The following is a 12,539-nucleotide window of genomic DNA, read 5'->3' as shown; positions in this document are numbered from 1 at the left end:
CCTCTTAACTGCACGTGTGCGATGCAACTTTTCGTCCATGAAAATAATTTTTAATTTCAATTTATTTTATAACGTTGCCTGCAATTTAATTTGCATTGACATACAAGTAAAAAGTTTAAGTTTAATTAAAGGAAAGTATTCATTTAGTAAAAAAGCTACATTTAATAAAAAAATTATTATTATATATGTATATAGCAGCAGAAATGCAATATTTCAACTTTAGATATAATTTTTAAGTTTTATATATGAGACAAAGTCAATAAATTGTTACAGTAACCTTGTTTGTTTTTTGTTTTTAAATTAATTTATTTTTATTGCTCTAAATTACTTCATTTGAGATCAAAACTTCTTTAAGCTGTTCAGATTACATGATTTGTCTAACCCCTGAAAATAAATCTTTATGTTGTTGCTTTCGGCAGTACTTTCTTTTTGATTATAAGTTTCTTTCATTCCAATCATCTCCTAGCCACGATCTATAAATTGCTCACCAGTGTTTCACAGCTTCCTTAATCAACAATCTCTGTAACTGCGAGAGAGGGTATGTCTTTTGTCTGAATTAAGTTTGACTATCCAAACTTTAAAGTTTTAAAGATCCATAAAAATGTCGTGTATGACTCATGTATGACATGGATTGCATCTCTTTAATAAAAAAATTATAAAAAGAACAAAGTAACTATAAATTAGGATTGTGCTGTCTAATACGATTGGCACATTAACAGGATATAGTCTTATTGGCAGGCATACGAAACAATTGCTGTAGTAGCAGTTTAGTATCTTCTTGTTGTTTATCAGTGTGTTAGGAGGTGATCGGTTGGAGCATTAATCAATGACAAATGTAGATACATTTGTGGATCGGAATATAAACTATAAAATGCTATTTATCTAGTCCGTCACTGCTCGATGTTCACTAGAAACCGTCTACTCTTGTTAGATTCGACTTTTCTAAGTAGCTATTACTTATTACTGAGTATATAGGTTTATTCCTTTTAAACTCTCAGAAGTTATTATAAATCTTTTCTGCGGTAACATAATTGGTTTACTTCTTTAGGCATAAGTTTTACATAATTAATAGTTAATTATTAGGAAATAAATAATTGTTTTTCGATTTTATTGCAAATTCACTTATTATATTGAAATAATAAATGAAATTTAAATATTTTTTTTTTTTTAATAATAGGGAAGTATGGCCAGAAAATGATGTGTTTGGTTCGATATCTGCTGCGCCAGAAGACGAATTATTGCTACTTCGTGAGATTTACATGCACACCATAACAACAGGTAAATACATAGTTTTTAATTTTTAAACAATTATTAATTATTTTTTTAATATTTTTTATAACATAATATATTTATTATGTTATATATATTTATTTTTATAAAACATTGTATTATTTTTTATTAAAAAGACAAGATACCATAAATTAATTGCTTACTTCTTATAAGACTAAAACATATAAGACTTCATATCTGATATATATATATCAGAAATAAATCAAATATACTAACATTTAGATACACAACTGTCTCCACGAATTACTCACAATTTATTACAACATATTAAAATTAATATTTCTCTCTAAAGCCGAGGATTTTTTCTGGGTTATTTGTCATGGATCTAATTTAAATACTAACTCAAAATATAATGGATGATATCAGTTCAATAAAAACAAATTAGATAAAAATAAAATATATTCAGAAAAATATGCTCTAACCACATACTATTTAAATTGACATTTTGTTAGAAAAATTTTAGCTCATGTGGTAAGGAAGATATGGAAACCACCTATGTTATAGTTAAACCAACATCATGCGTCGAGTAAAAACATTTTAACCTGAGATTTAGTTAAAATCTGGTTAAATTAACCAAATAATTTTTTTGAATCTACAATAAAATTAAATAAAATAAAATGCAATATAAAATAAAATAGAAGAAAATCTCCATGTCTTAAATACTATCCATACATTAAATACCATTTTGAATACTTGAAATTGCAACAATTAGGTTTATTTGGGTAAGAGCTATATCTAATAATAAATTTTAATATATTGGATATGTTTTTTTATAAGGATAGAACTACCATATAATAGAGATTTCTAATGTTATAGTACCGATAGAGTACTATAAAATGTTGGTCTAATAACGAACCTTGTAGTATAGAAAGCTCTAATCTCTTATATTAGACACATTTATAAAAAAAAACAAAAACAAAAACTATAATATTTATAAATATGTATATATTAGTACAAAAGGAAAAATATAATGAAATGTACATAGTTTAGAAATGAAGACTGTACATTGGACTTCAGTTTAGCAAAATTTCTTAGTAAATGACACCTTAATATATAATTTGAACGTATTTAGTTGTATTGAATTTTTCTTCTTTATTATAAAGCATTTAAATATAGTAATATCTATACAAAAAATTGTTTAAATTTAAAATAAATTTGTTAAAACTTTTACAAAAAATTAACAAAACTTCAGAAAAATGTGCGAACACAAAAGTCAAGTACGGTGCGCTGACACTGAGCTTCAAATTTGGCAGGGAACAAGTTTGATTCCTGGTACTTGCAGTTTTAAAAAATTATTTACAAATAATTAAATACAAGCAGTATTTCCTAGACCACTGATGATGGGTATTTGGCAATACTCGAAACAGCTGTATGGTCAGCCAAAATTCAATAAATTAAAATAATATAAAATGAATTTTTGTTTTTGTAGTTTACTACTGTTCGAGAAACCTCTTTAAAATTATTTAAAAAGAAAAAAATGAATTTAAATTTAATTGGTTAAAAAAGGAATTCTTTTATATTAATTTATTATATAAGTATTAATAAATATAATAAATTTAATAATAAAGAATGAGTAATTCTTCGAAATTAATAGTTTGATAAAGTTATTATCCGTAAATAATTTAATTAAATAATTTAGATAATACAATAATATACTTTACTTACTTTTTTTTCTCAACTTAAAAATTTATTACATTCGTAAATAAAATAAAAAAACAAATTTATGGAAATGTTCCCTTTATATTTTACTAGTAAAAGCTTTTAACCATAATGCAGTATCTTATATGACATTTTACTTATGTAGATGTACATATATACATACATTTATATGTTGAAAAAAAGTTCGTTCACAATACCTTCGCGGTTAATAAGGATTTTTTTTCGTTGTTTACAAACATATTTTGAGACATTTTATGAAGAACTTTTGGATCAAAGTTTATGAAAAGTTGAGAAAAAACTTTTGAGGCAACGACTTAAATATTGTCTTAAGCAGAAGTTGTGTGACTTCTTAAGTGCTGACATCGGATTATCTTTCCAAAATTTATTATCCTTGTAAAGAATTGTCATAAATTTAAACATGCACAGGTGTGTGCAAAAAAGCTCGATCCAAATCAATATTATATCATGTTTTGTATTTTTATTTTATTAATAATTATACATACATAATATTTATTCATATATACATATATATTATATATGATGTACAGCTTATAATCCTGAATTAATAAGAGTTATTTGTTTATTTTTAATTAATTTAATTACTCTATATTTGAATTTTTTAATTAGTACAAAATGCTTGTATTGTTTTTTTTAAACACATTTTTATTATCAAATTAATTTAACTTATTCCCCAAAGTTCAATATATTATGAAATACATGCGTAATTGCACAACTATTATTAATTTTTTTATTTTTTTCATTGGATCGGCAGGTGGTATGAGTCATATAACATATGTGCTGATTTGGCTTAGTAATTTTATTACCCATTCTCTTAATTTTTTTTTTGTGGTGTGTACTGGAACATAATTGGCAAACAAATATTATTTAGATTTGAGTATCTTCTATTTAGAGATTATATTTAGAGTTAAGGATTTATAGGAATTATTTTTAAAATTTTGCTATATACCTAATTTTAAGTAATCAGTTTAGATGGTAATTTTATGTCAGTTATGACGGTAGTGACTATTTTATTGAATTGAAACTATTGTATTTTATAGATGGCTTTCGAAAAGAATTAATGTTTATAATTTCGTGTTAATATAACACAGCAAGTGAATTTGTTAATGAACCTTCATAGCAAATTAACAAAAATTCAAAATTGAACACACAAGTCAAGTACGGCTTTGGGTCAGTTGGCTAATGAATAGTGACGACTCTGAGCTTCAAATTAGGTAGGGCACTAGCTCAATTCTTGTTTTCTGCAGTCTCAAAAAAATTATTAATGAATAATTATATATAAAAAATAGTTCCAAGACGACTGATAATGGCTATTTGGTAATCCATTCTCGAAACAGTTGTATTGTCTGCTAAAACTTCAATTAATTAAAATAATATAAAAACAATTTTTGTTGTTGTCGTTTACTACTTCTCGAAACCTCTCTAATTTTTTGAATGAATAATCAATAATAACCGCATAATTATTGACTTATCTTCCTATTTACATCTTCATCCGCCTTAATATTATTATTATAAAAATTATTTTTATAATGTTATTATATATTATATATTATTTAATATTGAGAATTTATTACTTAAGGCGAGTTTTATGAATTTTTTCTGTTCAGAATTTTTTAATAAAAGATGGAAAGACTTAATGATATGCAGGCATCTGTATGCAATTTCACCACGCTCAACTATCCAATTATTTAAATCCAGAGTTTTTCCATTATATGGTAACACAAAGGACGAATAGGCCTAATTGGATCCACTTGGATCGCCGGTATAACTTAACGTAACCTTACTCAAAGCGACTTATTACTATTTATATTTAAATTTTTAAATATTTATATGTTTAAATATTTAATAATGCTTAGCTAAGATTTAAAATACGCGTTCTTTTGTTGTCAATTAAAGATATTAATAATATCACTTAATTTAATTTAATATTTTTGAAGTCCTCAAATCTGTTAGAATTAGACATTCTTCTACAGCGTCTTTTACTTGAAAGCGTACATAATGTTTGTAATACCGCTTATATATAACACAAAGCATAGTTTTAGCTACTTTTCGGTAATTGTCAGTAATAAATACTGAAATATATAAATATTACTAAATTTTTTGACTATGTTAATTACTAACTCCAACAAAGGAAATGAATTATTCTTAGGCATTTAGAAGAGTTTATATGTAGTGAAGATTCTATAATATCAGAACGTTTTTAAAATACTCAGAAAATTTAATACAATTAAAAACATTTGATCTATCATATCTCATTATCAATAATATGCTATTTTACGATATAGCTTATCTTTATAATGGAAATCATAGAGAAGGCGGAACAATCAGAAGAAAAACACAGTAAAAAATTGAATAAACTTAAATGAGTTTTCACAATAACGACTTCTATATATTTGTTGTATATATGTTAAAATTGTATATGAACTTTTAGTATGAAAACTTTTATTTAAAAGTAATTTATTTATTACACTTGGCCTGGCCCAGTAAAATATATGTTAAAAGTAACAAGTATAGGAACAATAACATCATCAACAACTCCAACAATAGCGTCAACAAATACCAATTGCAACGTAGAGTGGTTCACTTAAGAGGACGAACTACAGTAGAAGTGCAAAAGCCTATATATCCTGGAATTACTTTTCAACAGCAAAAAATAAACAAATACACTTTATTTTTTTTTTTCTTGTTTTGGTTGTTTACTTTGGTCCTTTGTTTTCATTTATAGGCTGCAGTTATGTATTTATAAGTGCTTTTCCGGCTTGTATGGCTTTACTTGTTTGAAGCACATTTTCCTTGGCTCGGCGTCTAATGTTTGAAAACCTTTTTGGCGCTTTACCCCAGTGGCATATTAATGTCACCGAAAACATCAACAGGAAAGTGCAAGAGTACAGGACATTATTGTCATTTTTCTTTTTAATTCAAAAGCGTTGAATATATTTCAACAGACTTATTCTACATTTGTGCAATTTCCGGTTACAAGGCATATTATTTTTTTAGAAATATTTTAAAATGTTGTGCTAAATAGAAATATATTTTTTATTTTATATATCAGACATTAATAAAATCCAGGTATTTAGGATTTTATTCCTTTAATAAAGGGCTTTATTTAACTAAGTTTGTTCCAATATTTAGGTGTGCTAGTGAGAACATATAGTTTACTAGAGGTTGTTGAAAAGGCGATGTAAATTCTCTAATTATCTTAAAGCGGGTTCTATGTGAGCGCTAATTCCTTCTATGTTTGAGACTATAATGATAAAAAAATAATAAGTATTTTATAAAAAATGTATACTTTATTATATGAAAATTTCAAATAAAGATATGTGCTAGTCATATATATATATATATAATCTATTTTGTATTTAGATTGTTAATGATTTCATAAATATTCCACAAATATATTTTCATATATGCTGAAATATAAGCAGAATCATACACTGCAGATATTTAATATTTTAATATATGGCATTTTCGATTGGTTAATCTGGATTCAATCTAGAGTTATTCTAGATCTTCCAAATTTTGTTGCCCAATCGAGCAGAGTAATCTAAAATTTTTGTAGTTGTGTTAGTAAATAAACTAATTGAGTTAAAATGTTTACACAAATGTTTTTTTTTGTGTAGTCGTACACAACATTCACCAGAAAATCTTTAACTCTAATTTTTTCCGTTTTTGCAAAATATATCTTCATCAGCACTTGCAGCCAAATCTGCTACCAAATCACATGTGGAAACAAATCAAACTTTTATATCTGTCAAATCATATAAAACAGCTGTTCCTTTCAAAGTAATTTTGCTTCTCTGGCAAAATATCTAGAGTGTTATAAATTAGTCTCAAATGTTATACAGATTTATCAATCGAAAATGAAAATTGTACTAAAAGAGAATCTCGATTAAAAAAGTTACCCCAGATTTACCAATCGAAAAGGTCACTTGTACACTATTTTTCTATTTAATATGATTGATTGATATTTCAATATACAATCACATATCTATTTTAATATATTTTAAATAATAAATATTAGTCATCAGAGCTATTCAAGTTTGATCTTACAAAGTCAGTACTTTAAAATAGCTTTACGAGTATCTAAAAAATTTTCCTATGCGAAGTTTCTTCATATTTGAGATCAAAATATAGTCAGAAGGAGCCAAACCTATTCAATATATAGAATTTAGGATTTAAAATCAGTTCTTACTTTACTTTCTTGAATTTTGCAATTTTAAAGTCATTTCTGCTAAAATACATATTTTAATGATAAAAAATTATGTTTTTTAAATCCTTTAAATTAAATTCTATAAATTAAAATTTTTAAATCTGTCTTTACTTATAAATTTTAATTAGTCTTTTACTTACAAATTTTTATATCTAAGTAATTCGAAATTATATCAAAAAATATTTTACTTTTTTGTTCTGAATTTCTAGCGATAATTATTTAATCAAATACCTTTATAATTTCAAAATCTCTTTTGGAGCCTATATAATATATATATACAATTTTTGATCTATTTCCTTTTCTTTCAACACTTTTCTTTACGCTTTTAGATCTTAGCTTTATCAGCATGTGTGTAACTAAATTTACATACTACCAAAATACACTTGTAAAATATTGAATTGTTAGTACTTTGATTTATATATATGAGTTAATTTTGACATTAACTGCGTGCATGAGTAGACCGGTTAATTAATTAATATGAATGCAATTTAGTACCAATTGAAATGCAGTGCGACATTTTAAATGTATGACTTAATTAGTTTGGTAAAATATTTTGCATATATTTTTAAATTCGTTTTTTTCTAATGGTTTTTTTAGTGCTGTTAGATGGCTCTTCGAACAGTTGTTTTTTTTCCCTGTGTTCATAGTTTTTAAGCAAATTTATTGTTATTTATTTAATGCATTGATTGATGCGTGAATATAGGGTTTATATGATATAGAAATACTTATTATAAATTTCATATCACATAAAAATAATTATTTTTTATTCAGCCTGCTTTGTAAGGAAACTATTTTCGGTTAGGTTCAAATGGAGAAATGGCGTTTTAGTTCAAACTCAACATGAACCGTTGAGATACCACGGATTTTACTTTTTAACATATGTTATTCCTAGTTCAAAATAATTGCTATTTGGTTTTAACATATGTTATTCCTAGTTCAAAATAATTGCTATTTGGTTTTTTTACTATATTTATGATTTTAGCTCATGTATTGATGATCAGCTTATTATTATTAACAGTTTTTTTTTACTATATTTATGATTTTAGCTCATGTATTGATGATCAGCTTATTATTATTAACAGTTTTTCTTAGGCTTTATATTGCTGAATTTAAAAAAAACATCCAGTTGTTTTTTGATTTTAGTAGTATTACTAAGTTTTCATGTTTTTTTAATTTTAACTTAGTATTTAAAACCAGTGATAGTAGAACTGAATTGCCAAATATAAAACTAACAACTAACTGATAATATATCTGAGTTATTCCTTGTGTGTTTGAGGTTGTTTTTCCATTTCAATTTTGCATATTCAAGTGTGATGATGACTATTACGATATGTAGTTCACCATTGGATCTCAGTTGAATTCATAATGAAATTTAAAATAAATTACGAAATAGTTTATTAATTTCAATTAAATAAAAACACATCGCATAAATATTTTAAGATAAGGTTTTATTGAAGTATGTATATTATTATTGATTTCAAATACAATAAACACTACAATAATATTAAATATATATACGACCTGCAAATACAATTAAAACTATATGATTATTTTTACACATTTTGAAGTTTTAGTTTGGCTTCATTGAGTATCATATATATATTTTTACTACTTAATTGTTTGAATTATTAATTAATTAATATTTTTACTAAAATCGTTATTATATTTACAAATATTTATTAATTTAACAATTTACAATACACACTATTTTAAATAAATATTCTATCTAAGCTCATAGAAGACAAAAAAGTATTTTTCTTCTTGAAAAATTATTGTGTTTTTTATATATCAATTTGTTTTATTTAAATGCTGATTCTTTACATTACTTAGTAGAATTTCTTCCTCATAAATGTACTAGATAATTATTGAAACATAAATATAACATTACAAAATTTATTTTATATGATTGTTGTGAGCTTTGAAAAATGGAAAAATATTAAATATAAATTAAAATTATTTTAAATAAAAGTGATTTGAATTTTTATTTAAACTTAGTTTTGTGCATACCAAATTATCTCGAAGTTTTTATATTAAATCTCGATATTCTGAGGTTTTAAGTTTTGTATAAATTAATTTCTTTAAATTGCTTAAATGTTCTTTAAAGATTTTTTTTCACTTTAAAAATATTTTTCTAAACAATAAATAAATTATAAATATAAAATACGTAGCTCTTTCACTTCTTATGTAATGTAGTTTAAGGTTTAAGGGACAGATCTCGTGTAGATCGCATATGTAATGGGTTTTATATAAATAAAATTAATAAATTAATATTGCAATTTATATGTTTTCAAATAATAAATAATTAATATAAAATTGTATTTAAAAAAAAGATGGTATTGCCTGAAAGTTTAGATGAAATTAACTAAAATAACTAATTAACTAAATTAATTAAAATATAAAATATTTATTTATAACAGTTGTTATAAAATTTCAATTAATAAATAGTGTAAAACTATTATAGTACGACTGTTTTGAAATATTTTTTTTTGCAAAAAAATTTTGTTTTCATATATCTTTATCTTACATTTATAAAAAAAATTTTTTGAAATATTTGAATTTCATAGATATATTTATATATGTAAATTGAGTAAAAATTTGGCATATATTTTTGCATAAATATTTCAAATATTACTTATTGAATTATTGTTCTTAATATATATTTAACCTTTCATTTATCCTAACGTATTGCTAATGTCATTTTCACTTATCATTTGAAATTGCTTCCTATTTATGATTTCGAAACATACCTCTAGATTTTTGCTCTATAAGATTTGTTGTAAATATATAATATATCTATATATCATCATATTGCACATTTAATTGCACAACAACTAAATGTGTGGATAAATTAAGTTTTATTAATTTTTTTATAAACACCTCTTTGAAGTAATAATTAATGGAAGATTTATTAACATTTTATTTACAAATAAATACATTTTTTTGTTACTTATTTAAGAAAACATTATTAATAATTTGGCATTTATGTTGAAAGTCGAAAGGAATTATTTACATTTACAAAGATATATATTCAAATATATTTTAAACTACTAATAAAGTTGAATCCATTTTCGAACTAAGTATTTCTGTAGATAAGTCAATTTAGAAAATTCTTTCTATTGTTTGAATTACTCGTACAAATGATAGTATTTCTCAGCAGAGCAGCTGTCTTATAAAATATAAAAATAGGAGTAATAGATAAGAAAAGTATTTGTTTTTATAAAAAAAAAAAAAAAATGGAACAAATCAACATGAAAATCCCAAATTTCTTTCACGCCCCTTGACGGATACGCCAGCTAAGCAAGTGGAAATCCTGAAAGTGTAATACATCCTTACAAACAAACTCATTTAATTTGACACATCTTTATTTATATTTTTGTGTACTTTATTTATAGCAAGTGAAAATAAGGAATGCTTAAGATAAACCACAATGCAACGCCTTCCTTAAGAGTTTTACTATTCTGTATTCTGTAGCTTTTTAATTAAAATTTCAATCCCAACTACATAAAATCTAACCAAAATTAAAGAGTGTTGCCTTAATTGCCATTGAAGTCCGAATGTGAGAGTGTCCGAATTACAATCCATTTTCAGTCTGATGTTTAGATACTTATATAGGAAGAAATAAGTTATTTGCCATAGATACAATATACGTTTTGCACTTGATTAGGGAAGAATTTTCACTTTAATAAAGGATAAAAAAAGACTTCAGGAATGTGCTGGATGATAATAAAAACAAAGGACAACTTTTTATCACTCCTATTAATGAAATTGTAATTTCTTGTCACACATAACTTGAACATGGTCATTAAATTGTATATACTCGTAATTCTTGAAGTAGATTTTCAACTTTGTCAATTACTTTTTGATAAATGTTTTGCAAATTTCATTGTATCTCGCAAAGTTATATATCTCCTTGCTTAGCCACTGGAGATGCTACTCATGGTTGGGTGGGACTGTGCGAAGATTTTCTTACTTAAAAAGTTTTTGTGGCAAATGAGTTGCGGTTTTTGGGTTAAGTTTTTCAAATAAATTTTTTGTGTAGTATAAGTTTTTATACTTTAATACTTGAATTAAAATTTAATTAAGAGAAATAGGAATTTCAGCATATAATAGAGATAGTAAATAACAAAATTTATAACTGATGTTGGATTAAAGTTGGCAGTTTAATTGTATCGTTAGTGATGAAGGTTTTTTTGTCTAGATGCTTCACCGATGGATAAGTGGGTACATCGTTATTATTATAATTAATTATTTGTTCAATTATGTTTTAATAAAGTAAATATTTTATGGAATTGATTTTCGCTAAAAATATTTCAATATTTCACCGATGGATAAGTGGGTTCAGCCCTATTATTACAATTAATTATTGAACAAAAAATTAAATATTTTATTGAGAAGAATTTCTTCAAAAATAGTATTCACTAACAAGCGACTGTGTTAATATATAGATAGAAATTCAAGAAAATTAAACAATTTTGGCACATACTAATTAATATGAGAGAATAGTACTTCTACAATGTCCAGTGCTACTGAACGATGACCGTCGTCAGATCTGGTACAATCATGAATCGTATATAAAGTAGAAAAGTAGAATGCAGTTGAATGCATTAAATTTTAACATTGAAAAGTACTACAATTAAGTTGCAGAAGAAGCATTTGGTGGGCGTTGTAGAGACAGGTCCAAGAAAAGGTATTTTGATGACGTGGTAGGTGATGTGGAGTACGTATGCTTTATTGGAGCACCATCGTATCAGATTGGAAAAAATATAATGCATTGATTTGAAAGCACTGGATGAAACCACTTCGCAAAGGACTTTAGTGCTAAGAAGAAGAAAGTTTTTAAGTTTATATGTAGATACAGATACAAATTATAGTACAGAATATTTTAAATTTCTTATATCATATTCAAATCAAAATTTGTAAAAAAATACAAGTTTTTAAAAAAAACAAATAACCATAATTATTTTTGGCACTACAAACTGATGTATTACAAACTTTTTTTTACAGTATTTCTCCAATATTTCTCCGTATATATAATACATATATATGAATTTTTGGGCGCTTATGATTTTTAAGTTCGTGTCTACTGCAACCAATATAGCTGGTCAAATAATCGAATGTAAATGATTTTATTCATGGAATATTAATGTGAATCTAATCTTGAATATAAAATTTATCTATTAAATCTATTCGATTTTTAACAATTTGTAGATCTATAAACCTATCAATTTCAAAAAAAAATTTTTTAAAACACTACAGAAAGTACTTTCAAGTGATGTTTGATAAATTCAGAACATCTGAAAAAAACATTTTTTGAATATAGGATGATTTCTAAAAATAATAGAGATATTTATAACCTACGAAA

General features: G+C 24.7%; 1 protein-coding gene across 1 annotated transcript in view; it reads left to right on the top strand.

The window, feature by feature from the left end:
- LOC119677436 (protein timeless homolog) overlaps positions 1-12,539 on the top strand; it is a 110,535-nt gene that overhangs the window by 39,568 nt on the left and 58,428 nt on the right. Inside the window, exon 11 of the mRNA XM_038088777.1 lies at positions 1,178-1,278. Within this exon, the coding sequence (XP_037944705.1) occupies positions 1,178-1,278 (101 nt within the window). The remainder of the gene's footprint in view (positions 1-1,177; positions 1,279-12,539) is intronic.

Source organism: Teleopsis dalmanni, chromosome 2 (assembly GCF_002237135.1).
Source record: "Teleopsis dalmanni isolate 2A chromosome 2, ASM223713v2, whole genome shotgun sequence".
Taxonomy (NCBI): Eukaryota; Metazoa; Arthropoda; class Insecta; order Diptera; family Diopsidae; genus Teleopsis; species Teleopsis dalmanni.
This window is presented reverse-complemented; position numbering and strand designations above follow the sequence as displayed.